General features: G+C 53.2%; 1 protein-coding gene across 2 annotated transcripts; it reads right to left on the reverse strand.

The window, feature by feature from the left end:
* Positions 1–1800: 1800 nt before the first annotated feature.
* LOC122382914 (endochitinase A-like) lies at positions 1801–19435 on the reverse strand. 2 transcript variants are annotated; one of them, XM_043368858.1, is made up of 9 exons: positions 19247–19405; positions 18172–18334; positions 17543–17668; positions 16779–17178; positions 15411–16652; positions 14935–15207; positions 7600–7689; positions 3152–3257; positions 1801–2741 (listed from the first exon to the last, which is right to left on the reverse strand). In XM_043368858.1, exons 2-9 carry the CDS (start codon positions 18312–18314, stop codon positions 2551–2553), a joined length of 2571 nt encoding a protein of 856 aa, XP_043224793.1. In that variant the 5' UTR covers positions 18315–18334; positions 19247–19405; the 3' UTR covers positions 1801–2550. The 2 variants fall into 2 exon arrangements, with proteins under 2 accessions (XP_043224793.1, XP_043224792.1); XM_043368857.1 differs by having other exon boundaries at positions 15411–17178; positions 19247–19435.
* Between the last annotated feature and the right edge of the window lie 217 nt (positions 19436–19652).

The raw sequence follows: 19652 nt of genomic DNA on the forward strand, positions 1-19652 counted from the left end.
AGCATCGCCTCAAAGCAGACCCATGCTTCAATCAGCAATGACAGCCTTAGCCCACCACGCTACCTCCAGTTTCCATGTCCGGGATATTATCCTGTACTCGCCAGCTTTCGGGAGCGGTCGGTCGGCGGCCTCGGTAGCCGCGCTTCGTCCACCGGTCATTAGGAGAGCTCAGGAGCCGGATGACGGCGTAAGCTGAACGCCTGTCACTTAGTGGCCGCTAATAACAAAGGTAAACACGGCCCCACCGCTGGGTCAGAGCAGAACGCAGAAGCAGGGTAACTGGCCGGCCGTGCGTGCAGGTTTACGGGTAAACGAGTCGGTTTCTGCACGAAATCAGACCAATTCCTAGAACAGCACGTATACAGCGGTTGAATGTTTCATACGGGGCCTGTGCTGCGCGAGATTAACATGTAACGCGGTAACACGGAACTGACAGGCGCCTTTGCATTATTGCTTTCCGACTCGTGAGTCCAAATCCCAGGAAAGCTGATCCCTAAAAAATAAAACTCAGCACGGAAGCAGCATTTGTAAATGCACCGGTGCTCGGGAAATCATCCCGCAGAGACGATTTCGTTTGGGCCTACTAGCCCAACTTTTCTTCACTGTCCGATTCTCTCCCGACCCCTCCCTGTCCACTGGGGGAGCCAGGACGGAACGGCGACACGCGGCTAACGTATGGCTCACCGGGACGTATAAATCGCGCTGCGCTGCAGTCTACAACTGAGGGAGCGCTTCAGCCATTCGTCTTTGGTCGGGCACGCAGCCTGCGGTGGCGTGCACCGACAAACCACTGACGTCGGTGGGATTTAGTGGAAGGAAACTGCAAGGTGGATCGGTTACGATAGAAGTTGAACGCGGGTTGTTCGTGATAGAATACTGAGATCTGAGCTCACTTTGCACGCCGTTGATTTGTTTATGAGGGCTTCAGGGCACACCGACTGCTGAAATTATTTTTTCCTTACTCCATTGCACACCGAACCTTCTTAAAATAAAACAACACGTAGAGTGAAGAACAATGCATGAAAAAAACTTTATCTAGCTCAGGCATAGCAACATCGCAAAATTTAAGATTTCATCACCGCGATGGCATACACGGCTTCCCGCTTGAGCCCTCCGATCGGTAAGAGGTGCTCCCCGTTGGCTGCTCGCGAGGGCGGGTCCATCCGGGTGGGGGTGGAATGCCTCCATCGAGTGGCCGCGACGTGCCCGAGAATTTCGACAACGAGCGCGCCGGCCGGCGAGTGGCCACTCGGCGCGTCCTGTTCAATATTCAAAGTGGAGTACTCGGGGCGTGAATTCAATACTGTCCACCAGTGACTGCGGGCCGGGCGGACCAGTCTGCCCGACCACAGGAGAAACTGGCTCACTCTCTGTTTAAGTAAGGCTGGGAGATTGGGAGCCGTCGGACCACAGCTCACAGGGCGTTGCTTTACGGCGTGAAAGACAATCAGAAGCGACCAGGCGAAGAACAATTCTGCTGTAAGTCAGGCTTTGAGCGCGAATTTGTTAGAGACTGTGGGTAAAACCAAGAGAGAAATTCTAAGCACGCTGTACGAGGCGTGTCCTAATCCCTAGATCCCGGCATGAGTTATATCCGGTAAAATTAGAAGCACAAGTGATCTTCAGGTGTTGCGATGGTCTCGTTTTGGAGAGCACAACCACACACCTCTAAACGTTTTATCTTCAAGTTTCTGAACAGGTGAAACATATGAAAATGATATTTTATTACCTAGACCATTAAATATCAAATCATTGTCATGGTAGGATAAAACACAGAATGAAGATTGTCTAAAAATCGTGAGCATTCACAAGATTTATTGTGTCCTTAAAATAACAGGCTGACAACAATGTGACAACAGGGCTAGTCATAAAAACAGCCGAGCATGATTTAGCTCGGGCTATTTCCGGCACGGTCGCTCTCACAGCTTGGTCTAGCGGCTCGGCCATTTAGATGTTCGAGCTACAAGGAGCGCTGTATCTGGTTAATGGCAACAGGACAGGCGTGGAAGACTATACAAGAGACACTGAAGACGGTACGGTAGTCTATGGCACCGCTACAAGTTACAACACTAGCCGATAATGGTTACGGCGGTGCGAAGCGACGTTAAATGCAGCTATCGCAGAAGCTTATCTCACACTTCATCTTGAGGTGGACCCGAATCATTGACGTCATGCTTTCAGGCATTACCAAACAAATAAGTACAGGAAACCGACGTACGAAGACTTTGGTGCGAACATTCTGACAACGTTGAAATCAAACTATGAAGGAACACAGGTAGAGTGTTTCAAAGATGTTTTACGGATGCTCTTCATTAAATTTCGAATGAAGCGAACTTCCCGTTTCATTGCTCACAGCTGAGCTCAAAGTATCTTTCAACATTAATCGGCCATTGTTTCATCCCTCGATAGGTACCAACGCACAAATTACATCAATACCACTGCTGACCGCCGTTGCAGCTTGCAATGCGCACCACCAGACCTTCTCAGACCCCGCTCACTCTCTCGGAGCCACCTTCGCCCCCTTTACGGTCACTCTCCCTCCTCCGCGCACTAGTGCCGGACCACGGCGGGCCGCGCGCTGCGGACCTCGCAGACGCTCACCTCCATGTACGAGGCGTCCGAGCTCTGGGTCATATCGCAATCGCTGACAGAGCGGCGCATCGGACGCACCCGCACAGCCATGTCTGGCACAGAGAATTCGTCATTCCAGCGGACTCGCCGGGAGGCGACACTCTTGTGGCCTGCGAACAGAGAAGGGATGGGTCAGATCGATGAGTGTAGCAAGGCGTGATATAAGACAACACAAAAACGCATTGTAGAAGATCCATCTCAGTTTTCTGATTCTATAGCTCATTATATCAGACATACGCTACCACCTAATTCAAAAAGTTTTCTAAAAGAAACGCACGAAATTTCCATGCATCACTCCGCAGAAATATGCTGTGCAGTACTGAACATAACAACTGATGAAGAGGCTCGTAAAAAACGCACGGCGGGTTCTATCAGTTAGTAGCTGCCAGTTTGCCTCATTCAAACAGAACCACAGTGCCCACAACGCCTCCCCATAATCAGGTAGCGGCCCTCGCGACTGGTCATCCCTAGTGAGGCTGTCCGCTGCGACCAGCCGATGACAAAATATCCATCACCTTACCTGTGTGTTTGACAGCAATAACCGGAGACGGGTTGGGCAGGAACCGCCCGGCCTTGCGATTCTCGGCCGTGTTCTTACGAACCAGTTTGTTCCACGCCGTCTTGTCCTGCGGGGCATGAGAAAGACAACGAGTTACATAGCCGTCCGGATACGCCAGATTTGAAGAGACAGTTGGTATGAATCAAGTACACTATACGATGAAAAGCGCATGGGTCAATATACAGATACAACACAAAATATGTCTAGGTGGACCTCACGAACATAGTTACGCCTCATAAAATTGATAACCAAATATGTGAAAAAAACAGCCAGGTGACAGAACATAGTTCACCAAGCTACACGCTGTTCCATAACATTCCGTTGTTGCCCCTGGCCGTACCTCATCGAGGTGAAACCAATCAGCGGTCACACCGGACCAATTTATCAGCCACTCGACCAGGCCTCGCTAGTTCGAACCACCGTTCGGCAGTGAAAACAATCCCTCTCCTTCCTCCCCTTCGCGAGACGGCCCCGGGGTGACACTGGACTTGCAGTATCCAGAGTCCGAGCCATGGTCCGACGCCAGAGTCCTCAGTTAGTCCCTGGCCGGGGATCGACACTGTGGCGTCGACGGCGTCGGGGCGGGACGGGAGGCGTGACTATGACCGCCGCCGCCGACCGTCGAGCGTTCCCCACACTGATGAGATCAGCTAATCGAATCCGACTTGCCGACCGACCGACCGCCGAGCCCGTCGGGGACAGCGACGGCGGGTCTGCCAACCCCCCCGTCGAGGACATGAGTGTCGGCGTGTCCATCCGCTGCTCTTAGTCGGAACATAAATTGGCACAGTGGATAGGACGTAGAGGTAAGACACAACGTCACTGACCTATCAACCCCAAAGAACGTCACCACTCGTAACCGTGCAGTCAGGATCACCAAAGTCGGACATGACCCACTCAACCGATTACCAAAATGAGCCGTCTAGTGCTGGTGTATAAATCGACACGTCAATGTGCGAACCTCCACACAGAAGTTCCATCTCCGCAGATCTAGTACGAGTACTTCTCTCACAATGGCGGACCGTCCCCCAGGAGCTGTATTTGTTAGCGAGGTGCCAGCATGGAGACGCTGCGCAATACCTTCACTAGTTCCCGGAGTCGGGTCGGTCGCAGCCGCCGGCTAGTTCAGACCGAGCGGCGGCCAACGCCTCTATTGACGCCACGGCCCGGCTCAGCTGCCGTCCGGAGCTCAGTCTGATTGATTTTCATACCGATATTGGTATTCATAGCGTTCTTCGGTCAGAACTCACGGGGCTTTTCCTTCAAGCATTTTCTGGCAAACCTTCCGGCGATGGGTGATACAAGTATTCCGCATAAGTTCAATTCCGCACTTCAAACGTATCTTGTAAGCCCACGAGCCAGTCTGGCAAATCGCAACCAAAGTAACAACAAATTTCTTCCGTTTCCATCATACGGCTCAGGCACCCAAACGGAGCATTTCAGCTCAGCCGGAACCGTAGAAAGCGGATAAAACTCTTTGAGCAAGCAGCGTCTCCTGGCTGTCGAGCCTCTGCGGCGCTCGAAACCCCTCCGAAAACATCCGTCTCCTCGGATCACGCAGCGCACAAATACCAGTCTTAGAGACCCGTCGTTCGTCTTCATGTTTTCACGTCTACTCGTCTAGAGGCCCGCCTTTCGTTTTCACGGACCAGAGACGCGTTTACCCGTCTTGAGATCCGTCGCTTGTTTTTATGCTCTCATGTCGACCCGTCTGAAGGTCCGTCGTTCGCCTTCATATCTTTACGTCTACTTGTCTACAGAGGTCCGTAGCTCGTCTTTATGTCGTCATGTCCACTCGTCTCGAGGTCCGTGACGACCGGTCGCGACAGCTCCGTCCCCGGGTCCCCACGCACCGGCGGCCAGCGGCGCCGGCTAATGAGACGCGCTGCTAATAGCCCGCCAGCACGCACAACGGCGACAGGGAGGGGGCGACTCGCAGATGGGCCACCCGTGCATGACCCCTTGTCATGAGCCGTGTCACGACCTGTGTCAAGCTGTGTGACACAGACTATGTCATGAGCTGTGTCGTGAGCTTTGTCATGAGTTCTCTCATGAAGTTTGTCAGGCGCCATGAGGTGTGTCATGTCAGGTGTCACGAACTATCACATGGTGACACCTACAACATGCACTGTCACGATTCTGTCATGAGCTGACACCAACTGCATTATCAGCTGTGTCACGATCTGTCCTGTTAGATGCGTCGCAAAACTCACTAGTCGACAGTCGTGTTAGGGGATGTCACGATCTACGTCACGGATTATCGTCTCATTAGTCGTGACACGCAGAGACACGGGCTCTGCCAGGACGGGGTACACCGTGCCAGGAGTGGCGGTGCCGCGCGCGACGGAGTGGTTCTCACCAGCCGCCAGCGACCGTTGTAGCACTGCCCGGCGACGGCAGCACAATAAATAACAACCGAGCGAGCGCCGGCGCTCGGTTCCGAGTCACACAAATCAACGGTATCGTGGATACGACGGACAGACAGCGGTGAGCAATAGCGCCGCTCATTCTCATGTGCCGTTACTATTTATTTCATGACGCTGTTTGCGTCAGACCACAAAAATATCGTGACATGTGCCTTCATTCGTAAAATTTAGAGCGCGGATTACGTGTACGCTTTTTCAAATAAATGATGTCATTCATGGGATGTCAGCGACCGCGTAGCACAGAATCATCATCCCCGCTTCTTGTCAACAAAAGACACCCACAGAATCACCAAAGGGGTTTGACTCTAGACATTTCAATTTGTTCGGTCCATGTCCACAGTCGACACTGCAATAATATGGTAATATGGTGGCTTATAGGGGGCAACAGATAGAGTGACGCGCAAAGGATAAGGCGCAGATGGAGACCTTGCTACAGCCGCTAAAGCACTCAAAGACTTGCGAGTAGTGATGATACCGATACCAGTCAGCCCACATCCACCCTAAAACACCCCCGTGTTGTCCGCCTCCTCTCTCTCTCTCTCTCTCTCTCTCTCTCTCTCTCTCTCTCTCTCTCTCTCTCTCTCTCTCTCTCCCCGACAGAGGTGGTATCGTCGTCGCCGTCAGCGGCGCGGCGCGGCGGTCACGCGCCGTCGCCGGACGCGCTGAGCTGGCCGACGCGGCGCTGCTGACCTGGCCCGACACGCTACCGTGCGACAGAGCGCCGGCCGGCCCTAATACGCAAACAAGCACCGATCGCAGCGGCATCAGCGGTCCGGGCGGTCCGGGCCCACGCCCACGGTCAGACGACAGCATGACAGGGGAATAGAGATGGGAGATTTCTTGAGCGAGGGAGTTAATTGACCGTCGTAAACCGCAGACCACCACGAATAAAGGGCGATCGTTAAATGATAGCGACTGGAAATCATAAAGAAGATAGTGCAGGAATTAATTAAAGAAGTGCGGTTATAACCAGCTAATAGCTACTGGCATTTCCAGATGAGTAGCAAAAATGGCTCCGATTAACTAAAAATAGCAAAATGAACACCATGCAAAACTCCCTACGTCACTGCAGTGTAGCTTTATTTCATTATTTATATAATCAATATAACATCACCCTTTTAGAAGCCCACGAACTGCGCTCGCAGTTAGAGCTAATCTCGCTGCTCACAAGTTTTCGACCGCGAGTTGAACAAAGAAGACGCGACTCTGGACGGCCGCCACCCGTCATTGAACGGCCAAGAGTGACCCGAGCCGGCCGATCACAAGAGGCCGTCCGCAGTTGGCAACTCTAATGGAATGAACCGAGGACCACCCCCGCCAGTTCTGTCCGTCGCAGAACGACGCGGGACGCGGCATTGCGGCCCGGCGCTAAAGAGCTGACGATCCTTGGGGGAGGGGGAGCGTCCTGACTGCATTGATCACTGGTGAACAGAGATTTGATCTTCCCAAAATCGGACCGAGGGTTAATCCCCTCAAACTCAGCCTACTGATCTGATCTTCCTGAACTTGGATCGCTCGGTACAGGGTCGTTGGAGTTCAAAGGCCAGTATTGTGAACTCTACTGTGATTGAGGTAAACAGTCCGCGGCACCAGTGTCGCCGGCCGCGCCCAATCAGACAAATGGCGTTGATCCCGTCAGACTGAGCAGTAATGATGTTTGTAACCGTCATCCACACGGTACAATCAGCCTATGGGTGTCTGTGACACAGAATCAGGGCCGCTCCCAGTCTGATTGACAGTTGCGCAGCAACTGATACTTAGTCAATTCGCCTTATGAGATGTCGTTGCTTCAAATTTGAATTGACAGCTTACAGTAATTTAAAAACTGCAATAGCTTAGCCAAGAAGCTTCATGCCATTCTCTGCACAACACATGCAAGTAACGTGGCAACTATTCAATCCACTTTCCCAAAGCCGTCCCCGGTGCGGATCTGGCACTGCACGTGAGTCGTGGACTGGAATGGGCAGGCCGAGAGGCACTCACCATGACCAGATTTCCCGAGGTCTTGTAGGACACTTTGGGCAGCGACGCCGCCGGCGGCTGATTCTCCTGGTCGGCGGCCGAGCGGGACACCTGTAACGAACGACAAGGGACGGTCACTGGTCAGTGGTGGGGTGCGGACAGGTTAAGCAGAGCTTGGGGACGGGTTTAGCAGAGCTGCAGTGCGGACACCTGAAACGGATGGCAAGGGATGGTCAGTGGTGGGTTGCAAACCGGTTAGAAACGAAGCTGCGGACGGGTCAGAAGGGGGAAAGGGGAAGGACTGGAAAGAGCGCTGTCAAAAATATGTGAGTGGGGAGGGCTGTGGACGAGTCAGAGACAGAGCTGCTGTCGGGTTGAGGACGGAGCTGCCGACCGGTCAGAACTCAGAAGGAGAGGCTCAGGGTGGTGAAAGGTCAGTATCGAGGGGGGGGGGCACGGACGGGTCACAGACGGAGCTATTAACGGATTACAGAGGAGCTGCAGGCCACGAAGTCACCGTTTCAATGGACGAATCTTCTGTTTCTGGTGCATTAGATAGATAACGGTCCGGTCTGGCAAGTTGCTGATAGTTTAAAAGTTTGCAATGCTTTCAGCTGATAGCAGAACTCAGCGAGACGGCAGAAATGACGTCATCAGTCGATTGTCGACCTATCATGGTCGTATGAGGGTCAAAAACCCCAGTTGTGTACGAAACACCAATGATTCAGCCACCACTGTCAGTTTGGGATAACGGGCATCTTCTATGATAGTGTCTCAATCCTCGAAGTAAGGCAGGAGAAGAAACGCAATGAAAAGCAAGAGATAACAAATAGTTTTATTTTCGTAACTTACGTAGCATGCATGTCTTGGCCCTACTTGAAACTCCGCAAACCATTGACACCCACATTCTCCCAAGCATGTCCTCGGTACCCTCGGCGTCACCAACCGACTTTGACACAATCCGTGAAGACTGCCCGTGACGGGACACGGTTACAACGCCTCAGATCGTGCCGACAGCCGAGCAGTGCCCGTGCCGCTCTCTTTACGGCCGGCCGGTTCGTCAGAGAAGCTGTCCGGCTCAGGGACGGGATTCGGTCGTCACCCGGAGTCGGCGGTAGGTCATCGGGAGGTCACGGGGGCGACTGGCGACAGCCGGTGACCGCAGATGTGCTGAACGGTGGACGGAGGAGAGGAGAGGAGAGGGGAGAAAAGGAGAGAAGAGGAGATAGAGAGAGAGAGAGAGAGAGAGAGAGAGAGAGAGAGAGAGAGAGAGAGAGAGAGAGAGAGAGAGAGGAGAGAAGAGGAGAGAAAAGTAGGCGGCGGGGTTATCGGAGGGTAGGAGGCCGAGGGCTGTAGGGTGACCACAGCTGTACTGAATGATAGACGGACAGGGAACAGCGAGAGAAGAGAACTGTTTGTAGAAAAATGATGATGACCTGAGGCGGTGGATTGCGGCCTACCGGAGCGGCGATGGAAGGTGGACGACTAACCGACCCCTGAAACCATATTCCACACAGGCGGACACTGCTCTGGCAGCCGAGTTCCCTCCCTCTCCTTTTCTCTCCCTCCTCCGATGTGCGTAACACCCGGCGACGGCGCGACTGTCGCGGTCTCCGCCGACGAACCAGACCCGCCCGAGGCCGTGACAGTCTGTGATCACACGGCCCGGTCCCCGGCGCGGACCGGCGGGTCGTAACGACACGGCGCGCAGCTGACACGCCGACCGAGGCACACACGCACAGACACCAGCGGCCGCTGTAAACAACCCGCAGCAGGGACCCGGGGCAGGTGGACGTGGGTTCCGTGAACGATCGAACGCAGGATAGATGGTGGCTGGTGAGCGACCTAAACAAAAGAAATGACGCCAATGACTAGGCACACCTTACTTGTCCTGGAAGTCAGGACAGTGAGCGTAGTATGCTGAGGGCAGGAGAAACGATTGCCGAAAGTATCATAACCCTTGCAGTGACAAACTCCCAGATACTAGACCCAGCTTCAAGCCTTTTCCAGTGATAGAGAAGCGTCTATTGATAACCACCATTCGATCCATCTCGGGCTATCTTTTACAGCCGACAGTCCAAATAAAAACCCGGCAACTGCAATGATCGCTAACTACACCATTCTTCGATCTATTAACGCCAATGAAATGTTCTGTCACATCCACTCCGAAAACCAGGCAAACATATCATCCCGACTTATGAAGCGCATCTTACTGGACAGAGCTGTGTGGCGTTGCTATGCCGTGACCGGTCAAGTGAACCTCGCACCTGCCCAACGAAATAATCCTTACCGTCGCTAAGTCGAGGGCCAGAGCCGCATTGGAGCGCTGAATAGAGGCCGCGTTTTTCTTCCTCTAGGTCAGCGGGGCACAATGGCAAACGGGGTGTATGGAAGGGTAAGCGATTGAGGACCATAGTCTAGAATTCGATCGATAGCATGGGACGCATTTAATAAAAATGGCAGGACAAGTAGTTTGGCAGGAACCTGAAGCACCCATGGGCAATCTAGCCATCGAGCGTCGCGATGTAGGCTATGAAAGCACGCTAAATTACTTAACGTTACATTTCATGAGGATTAATTGAAGCCCCTTAAATATTTGAAAGGCTCTCTGACAAATTGGCCGCTGACATGCCTCATCGTCCATGTCCTAGAGCTCATTGAACCATTATTACATTCAATGTGGGTCTTCATCACTGAACACTAAATTTCACCCGTGCTGGCTTGACCCATCCAGGCTACAAAACACTGAATCGCCGGACCGATTCAGGTCACAAAGCACTGACGCCGGACTGGCCCAGAATACAACACTACCCTGACTGTCTAAGCTGACGACAGCGGCAGCACGTCACCCAGCCCCTGCCCGGTGTCATCTTACTGCCGCGATACAGATACGATCAATCCCCCTCCCCCCCCCCCCCCAGACACACACAGAGACCGCGGCGCCTCAGATTCCGCCCGACCCCCTCCCCAGGCGGCCGACCCCACCGGGTGGGGCAGACGGCCGGTGTCCAGTGTCCACAGAGCGTCTGGCGGCTCGTGTCACAGTTTGGGCGGCGTCCCGGCCGGCCAAAGGTCAGGGGTCAGGCCGCGCGGTGCCGGCCGCCGTAGCCACCCATCAGCGGGGTCCCAGAACGGCCGCTCATGGGGGCGACCCCACCAAACGGCCCGCGGCACCGGCTGACAGACGGCCTGATTTGGACGACCCATGCTCACAGAAAGGCATTTGCATGGGGTGGACTCATGTGAGTGCGCTGTATCATGGTGGTAGTCGGGTAATGCGAACGATTGGTGCATGTCTGGAAATAAAAATGGAGAACAAAGTGATGTCGCCTGGTCAAACCAGACTTAACCGGTGTCAGCTCTCAAATCTAAAAGCGATATAAAACAAAAATCAATTAAAGGACACACCTAAAACCAGGATACAGCGGCACAGGCAGCTGTTCGCGGCTACGAAACTTCCCGTTGTTCCAGGCACGTGCTGCCGCCTCGGCTTTGTACCGTCCATCGTTCCGCACCCGGGCTTTGTAACATAGAGCGCAGTTCAAGTTCGGCCCTCCTTTGACCTGTCGGAGTGCATCGTGAGCCTTTGTTCAGCTCACAGCTCCGAACTATACCGTACGACGGACACAGCGATCGTGGTGAGCGGTAGCATAGCATACAACGGCAGCTGGCAGCAGAGGGAAGTAACGACAGTCGACAATGCCAGACGACAGAGGAGAGCGAGTAAAGGGAGCTAACAACGCTCGACAACGGGAAAAGCGAGCGAGTAAACGAAGCTAGCAGCGCCCGACAACGGCAGAAGCGAGCGAGTAGCGGCAGTCGACAACGCCAGACAACTTCAGAGGCCAGCGCGTAACGCCAGACAATGTCAGGGACAAGTAACCGCTTAACTACAATAAAAAACTCGCCAACGGCTTAAGTGAAAAGCCGCGTTATAACAGCGAGCGACCTCTGTCTACGTAAGAGACGAACAACTGTGGCGAACAACACGTCAAAAATACAGCACGAGTCGTCATCATCGGGCGTGGCTGTCGTACGGGACGAGGCTGCGGGGATGACGGACACGTCGCCCGGCGCTGGACGTCCCGAGGGGCTCATTACGGGCCGCTAATCCAGGGAGGCTGAAGTGGCCAGCGGCGACCGGACAGCGGCCACACAGAGCGAGGCGCCGCGGACGTGACGAGAGAGAGGAAGAAGGAGAGAGAGGGAGGGATATAGAGGGAGAAGGAGAAACGGACATAGACGGCACATGACGAAGCAGAGGAGGGAGATGTGGAGAGAGAGAGAGAGAGAGAGAGAGAGAGAGAGAGAGAGAGAGAGAGAGAGAGAGAGAGAGAGAGAGAGAGAGAGACAGAGAAACACAGACAGAGACATAGATATATAGGGAGATAGATACAGACAGTCAGCGAGACACAGGGCCGAGCTACACGCGAGTCCGGCTATCGACCCTGCGGCGACCGCCGACAGCGACGTAAAATGGCTGTCTCTCACAAGGACATGTTGGTAAATGCACCAACTGATGCAATTACACGACCACCGCGAGATTGCCTCAGAAGCGAGGCGAGGAGATGGGTCTGCCGCCAGATCCAGACGATAAGAAACAAGGTCATCTTTTCCACATGCATACACATATCTTGAGAGAAAATGTGAAAAAGTGAATTATTCTATCTTGCTCTCTATCTATGTTTCAATACCTATAAGCAGAACGCTGAGTTCATAGCTAACTGAAGATAGCTAATAGAGAATATTTATTTTATAAGAAGATGCTCAAGCACAAAGTTATGATGCTAAACAATAAACAGTAGACATGAAAACGCAAAACAGCCTTCACCATCGCTCCACTCGAAATGAACGAAGAAGCGGGGCGATTCAGGAGACCACCCAGGGTCACTCTCGGAAAACACAGCCGGCCGCGTGACGTCAGTTCGATCCGGACTGGACCGGACCGGGCGGCGCCAGCCGGGGGTCACAGAGAGGGAATCCAGGGATGAACCGAGCACGTCACAGCCGGCGGCGGCCGCCCGGCGCGCGCCATTACCCGCTGCCCGTACCGCGCCGCTCCGCCGCCGCCCACGTCCATATTCATGGCCGCCATTGGAGTCCCTCCACCCGTGAAACGCGCTAATGTTTGTGAAAATGAGCCGGCGCAGCCTCCTAACCTCAGTGGGAATCGTTTGAATCCGACATTTCCCACCCAGGACCGATCCCCGCCCCACCTGCCGGTTGGGACAGCGGTACGGCATTCCTGACAGGTCAGCGGTGTTGGAGTAATCTGTAACCGCGTCAGACAGCCGACACCGTCTGGAACCGCCTGTCGACTGATCGGTATATCCGGCGGGCGGCGAGTGAGGAAAGGTACGACCGGGTGAGCGAGGAACGCTTTAACCCGCGCCCAGCTGGGGGTCCTGGATTTCCACGCCCTGCTGGGGGGGGGGGGTGTTTGAACACCCCCCCTTCTAACTCGGCTCCTGGGCCACGTAGCGATACGCAGAAGGCGGCGTTCGAAAGAGCGTCAAAAATAATGAGGAAATCACTTCGGTCAATTTTTTGGTCAGGTCAAAGGTCAGGTCACCAGAGGTCATTGAAGGCAAAATTTCGCCGATTTCCAGGTCGAATGTCGACAATTTCCAAGAAGCCAACGCATAACTCGGGAACCAATAGAGCTACAGCGCCGCGGAAAAGCGCATTCGATAGCCCTATTAACGTCCTTTCTGAGTAATTCTCTCAGATTTGACCTAACGTCAACGGTTTTGCCTGCAGGGGGCAAAAACTGCAAAAATAGCCGATTTTTTCGGAAACAGTTTTTCTGCAATAACTTTTGACCCAAGCCATGTACGAGCTTACTTTTACCGGCATCGTGTTCCTCTCGTCAAGACGCATCGAATGAACTATAACTTGACCTTGAAAGGTCAACTTGAAAATTTGACCTCAGGTCAAGGTCATGACCTGACCGGAAAGGGTCATGTTGCATATCAGTCGATCCGTATCGTCGAGCTGAACACATCTAAGGCGTTTTCATTGCTCTAGCATGCCTCTATCAAAAGTTATTTGCGAAAAACTGTTAGATACCATTCGTGACCTAAGATGACCTCAGGCCATAAACAGGGGTCACGGACACCATTTTCATGTTCAGTGTGTATAAACCACTTGTAATTCAGTGTTTGGGAGTGTTTATAATGTCTTTCGTCCAAAAGAGGCGCATTTCAATTTTCTCCCATTGACTTAAAATGGGGAGGTCGCAAAATTGACCTGACCTTAGGTCATCGATATCAAAATTCTGAGATATACATTTTGTACATGCTATTGCTCTTAGCAATCGCTGAAAGTTTCAAAGCGATCGGTCACTCGGTGTAGCTATGACAGACATTGAAACTTTTTATGAGGTGAGGTCACTTCAAGTGACCTGGTGACCTGACCTTGAATGACCTTGGTCTGAAATTTTCACAACATGTGTAGAATTGATGTATGATAAGGTGTACCAAAAACGGCGGCGCTCCGCGACGCCGTTTTTGAGATATTCGCGAAAAACCACAAGGGGGGGTGTTCAAACACCCCCCCCAGCAGGGCGCGGGTTAATTACCGGTGAGCGAGTAACAAGTTGATCGAGGCACAAGATGATCTGTGAGCGAGGAACAATGCGCCCGATTAGTAACTGAGGCTAGTAAGGTTAGTAAACAAAAAGTAAGGATAGTTAACAATATGAATGGTGAACGAAGGACAGAGTAGCTGGTATCGTGGTACAAAATGACCGACGATGAGAGCACGTAATGATGATTAGGGTTTGTCGGCGCTACAACCACGAGGGGAGGGACAGCGAGCGAAGGTTTCCTCGAACACGGGTCGTGAGCCCGGCTCCGACCCGTTAGTTGTACGGCACAATCCGAGCGGAAAGTCGGCGTCGCCGAGCCGACCGGAAGGGACGTCGAAACGTCGTCGGAAAAAGGCTGAGCTTCTTCGTCCAAGCTGGACACAGTGCAGAGTTCGAAGGTTGTGAGCATAAGACATTTGAACTAGAATCTATTTTTAGGACAGGACAAGTCTCAATGAGGCAAATCTTGACATTAAGGACCCTTATATATGTAAAGTCGGAATATGACAGATGCGAGAGTTATTGAAATCATCAGGACGACTATAATTGAAAATTATGCCATGGCTGGTGGCACGACTGTAAAGGAAAACAACATAACACACATGCATGTCACAATCAACGCATCGTACTTTGATTGACTAATAAGCATCTATCACAATCACCGATAGAAATTTGCTTAGTAGGAAAACATCATCTGAACGAGTCCCACAACAGACATTTCCCTCAGCCCGACCATATCTAGTGAGAGATGATCTCCATTCGCTCACCTTGACCGGTATCCTGCTGCCTCCTGCCGCCGAGGAGCCCGCCGAAGCCGTGGACGCGTTCGAGGTGATTGAGGTGTTCAGATCGCGCAGTACATTGTCCTCGTCCTGTGACGGCGCGGCGGACGCCTCCTCCGCCAGCGGTGCCAGCTTCTGCGGCGTGGGCCGCGCCCGGGGCACCACGCTGTTGAGCATGCGGTTCTTGGGACGCAGGTTCTGCACCAGGGTGGGCTCGGGACCGTCGTGGATGTAGCGCGCTACCGGGCTGACGATGTCCTGTGGGAGGAACAGAGTGGAGCCGTGATTATTCCGAAATGGAGCGAGATGTTATGGACAAAGTTCAATATAAGAATAATTATGAAAAGCTGTTAGTCAGCGACATTTTACAGAATGATCCCGGAAAATGAGCAAGATCGGGGCAGCGCCTATATTACCGTGCGAAAGCCGGCCGTTGTCGGCACCGCAGCGCCCTCGCTCACCTTCAGGTTAGGTTTGGTTCTCGGAGTAGTCGGCTGTGACGCCACCGTCGCCGTCCTGGCCACCGGTGTCGGCGTCCTCAGGCGGCTGGCTTTGGCGGCAGAACGGGCCGGGGACGGCGTCACCTTGGCTCGCGGTGTAGTCAGCCGGCCCGGGGACGGTGCCCCCATCTGCTGACGAGGGGTGACCGCGGCAGGCCGGCCCCGGCCGCGGGGGGTGACCGAGGCGGGGGTCGCCTTCTTGCCCTCAGCTGGCGCCGGCCGGCTCGGGGTAACCCCACTTGCCGCTGCCGCTAATCGAGGCTTGCTCTGAGGTGTGGCCGCCGTTGGAGCGCTCACAGCGTCGCCCACCTCCGACACCGACTTGTTGGAGTGGAGGAGGGTCTCGCCCGCGGCCGTCCGGTTCTGCAGCAGCGTCTCCAGGCGCCGCTCCTCCGCCTCCATGGCTAGCAGCTTCTCCATCATCTCCAGCGTGTCGTTCATGTCAGATCCTGTAGATGTACCGCTCATAAACGAGCCGGCTAAACTGCTCTCCGACGCCAGACTGGTGACCCGGTCCCGGCCGGCCAGCGACGGCGAGCGGCTGTGATCGTCACTGGTCGCGTCGTCCACCACCGCCGTCCGTTCCATCCCTCCTGATGGCTCACGAGAGGCCTCAGCTGCCGCCTCCGGCTCCGGAAGATCCTCCACACTCGACTCGTACAGCCGCGAGTCATCCTCACTGTCGGACTCCTGCGCTGCCTCAGCTCCCAGTGTGCTGTTGGGTGGTGCGGCGGGCGTGATCGATATATCTGAGAGGGTAGACGCAGATGTCAGTCTCCGGCTGTCGTCCGCCGCCCTCCCGCCGTAGCAGGTGTGGTACGAGTCGACAGAGGTGGCCACTGAGACGGCGCTCGGCGAGGAGAGTTGGCGGTGCATCGCCTGCAGCAGGCCGCCGCCGGGGGACGAGAAGCTCTCTGGTGGCGAGCGGATGGCGCGCGGCGTGGCGCCGGTGACGGTCACACGCGGGGAGCGGGCCGCAGCGGCCGGCTCGGCCAGTTCGTCACAGAGCGCTCCGAGCAGCGCACCACTGGCCGTCTCGCGGCGCTTGGCCCCGCCACCAGGCGCGTCCTGTGCTCCGTCCTCCGAGGCCAGCGTGACCCACAGGCTTCCGTTCACGGCAGGCTCCCGCTCCTCGGATAAATCCTCGCAGACACTCTCTTGGGCAGCGTCCGGCGGAGACACGGGACACTCTGAGGGCATCTCCTCCCAGTGCTGGCTCCTCTCCGCCCTAGGAGATCGGGGAGCATGGTTTACTGACGGCATCTCCTCCCATTGCTGGCTCTCTTCTGCGGTCGGCGAGGAGGGAGCGGGGCACTCAGAGGGCATTTCCTCCCATTGCTGGCTCTCTTCTCCGTTCCGTGGCGAGGGAGCCGGACATTCTGACGGCATCTCTTCCCATTGCTGGCTCTCTTCCGCGTTCCGTGGGGAAGGAGCATGACACTCCGTCGGCATCTCCTCCCATTGCTGACTCTCCTCTCCACGTGCCGGCGCTGGCAGAGGGTTCTCCGAGGGGAGTTCCTCCCAGACTCTGCTCTCACCAGCCGGCTCCGGCAGCGGGTTCTCAGAGGGCATCTCTTCCCACTGCTGACTCAGCTCGGCCCCCGTCAGCCGGGTGGAGGAGAGCGGCTGCTCAGAGGGCAGCTCCTCCCAGTGGCGGGACTCGCCCGTGTTCTCAGCAGAGGCCAGCGGCGCGGCCGACTCCTCCAGGCGACTGCTGGTCACCGGGTAGCTGGGGACAAATGGCAAGGTTAGCGTCACAGGCAGCCAAATACACCCATGAGTCTCCTAACAGCACACCCAGTCTGAACAGCAGAAATGACCATTAAGCTGAGCTGATATCATGCTTGCCTTTCAAGGTAAGAAACTGTTCAATAAGCAAAAACAACGAATCTATGAATAATGAATCTATCAGCCTATTTACTAAATCTATCTACTTAATCCATTTATCTTTATTAACTATTTAATCTATGAATCTTGTTCGAAGAATGTGACATCGATACAGCAACTGGATCATCAATCACCTAGATAGAAAATACAGTACATCCCGCGCGCAAACTTCATCGTTTCCCTCCCCTCACACGGGCGTCACTCACCGATTGGTACCGGCCGCGGAGGTCGGCAGCTCCAGCTCGCCCATGGTGAACGACTCGCGGGCTCCCTCCAGGGTGACGGCCCGCATACCACCCTCCAGGCCGGCCATCGTGTTGTTGGCGCTGTCACTGCGCAGATAATACACAAGAGATTAGTGGTGGAGGAAATGAGAAAGACATGCCATGAGAAAGACATTCCCGTGTGCTAATGCGACTAAGATAAAGCATTGCTTCAGATTCGTCTTTGCTTGGTTTTCTAGTTTGCAGGCATGCACAAAAGAGCTATTTCACCTTTATGTAAAACCAATAGAATATTGAGATGGTCGATATTAAAGCGTGATCGAGTTGTGTCTGCTTATTAATATTGCAGCTTCCTGAATACATACTCTGGCCCTTCTTTGTTGAGCAAGACGGCCCTTCTAGCCGCATCAAAAACGTCATCATGCACTCTTACGTTTAAAGATCACGCAGAAGAAGCATGGCAGAACTAGGCATGACCACACCCATGACCATTCAAAAACGAAAACGTATTCTGTCAAACTATGCAAACTATGATAAATCGTTCGTTACATGCAGTGCACACCATAATGTTCAGACCCAATCTATCCATTAGCCATCCCCGATAGACGCACCTGGCGTCGCCGTCAGCGAGGCAGATGGTCTCGTTGAGCAGCCGGCTGATCTCCAGTTCCCGATCGGTCACGGGGCCCATGAACACCACGTCCTCTTCGCTGTCACTGGCCTCGCCAGCTGCCTGGCGCCACGCTGTCGCCATGGGATGGCCTGTGAATGGTGCTGAAAACAATGACAAAATATTCAAATTTCCATAAACTTACTCAGATGTGAATTGTAGAATTCACTGTGAGGTGTGACCAAGGGTGTGACCATAACTTATTCCATTGTCTTTTGATACTTTGAGCAATGAATACATTTATTGGAAAACAATGCTTTGCTATAAGAGACCAAGATAAACTGGCCAAGGGCCTAGCTTTTCAGTTTGAAAAAAAGCATCAACATAATAAATGCAACATACTGATGGCTGATGCTTACCAGTAGAGCAAGCACCGCGACTAATGTAAAATTTGCAAACCAGGTACCAAACCAGAAGCAGACTGGTCACAGTGGGGTGTTTCTATGTGAAAGACACATCACCAAAGTGACTTTGGACTTTGGACAGGGTACCGAGGGCATGGCCGTGGGCATACACCATGCATGATGTTCTACGAAAGTGAAGGGGTTTGTGAGATGGGCAAGAATTAACTGTGGTTTGTCTGCTTTGTATTGGTATGAGTGCATGAAAAAGGTCTGCCAAGTCAGAGTTAGAGCTGTGGCTGGTTAGGGTTGACAGTTTACAGTTCTGCCCATTGTCTGAGTCTCAGTTGGTTTTTGGAAGCCAGAGTCAGAGTCACCTAAAATCTGTCAACACTGCAGTCCCGGTAATTCACCTGCTGGCATCGGCTGCATGTACAAATGCAATAAAATTTTTGGTTAAATTGAGTTGCAAGAGGGAACATGATGCTTACAATCATTTGAAACATTTTCTGAAGCTGATCATGATGCCAAGTTCAAATTTAAATCAGAAACGAGTGGCACCTTCCACCTAATTGTTATTGGTAATTTACCGACACCTCACACAGCTTGAGACTGAGACATCAACATCAACAACATGACATTGGCATAGCAGGGGATTACCTTTCAATGGATTACCTTTTCAGAGAGGAAGAAATCTAAATAATCTTCAGGCAACTTGAACTGGACGCACTTTGAATCCCCCGCGTTAATTGAAATCTGATACAAATGGGCTTGATCCAACCAAGATCCAACTTGGATATCCAACCGTGAGATTGCAGACCCAAAACACAAAAGCGCAAGAAGTTTGTTTTGAATCTCGCCACCGAATTTCATCACGATTTTTTGAAATTATTAAACATCGTATCTTTTAGTCACTAAATCTTTTTGTTGTTTTTTGTTAAAATAAAAAGACTATTTTTGGGCATATACCTATTTTTTGGATATCATTAAGGCCTCTAGGTTGTTAAAAGTATAAAAACCTAAAAAAGACATAATAATTATAGCTCCTGACTAAGATGGCGACTCCCTGTGCAAGAGGGCA

Source organism: Amphibalanus amphitrite, unplaced genomic scaffold (genome assembly GCF_019059575.1).
Source record: "Amphibalanus amphitrite isolate SeventyFive unplaced genomic scaffold, NRLGWU_Aamphi_draft 000150F_arrow, whole genome shotgun sequence".
In the NCBI taxonomy this organism is placed as follows: domain Eukaryota; kingdom Metazoa; phylum Arthropoda; class Thecostraca; order Balanomorpha; family Balanidae; genus Amphibalanus; species Amphibalanus amphitrite.

What these genes read in the sequence shown, in the direction of transcription:
- LOC122382914 (XM_043368857.1), bottom strand. Translation starts at nt 18,314, where the DNA reads ATGGCGACAGCGTGGCGCCAGGCAGCTGGCGAGGCCAGTGACAGCGAA. An exon ending in TCCGCGGCCGGTACCAATCG is followed by an intron (nt 17,179 to 17,542) that starts GTGAGTGACGCC and finishes ATTTGTCCCCAG; the next exon opens with CTACCCGGTGACCAGCAGTC. An exon ending in GAACCAAACCTAACCTGAAG is followed by an intron (nt 15,208 to 15,410) that starts GTGAGCGAGGGC and finishes TTCCTCCCACAG; the next exon opens with GACATCGTCAGCCCGGTAGC.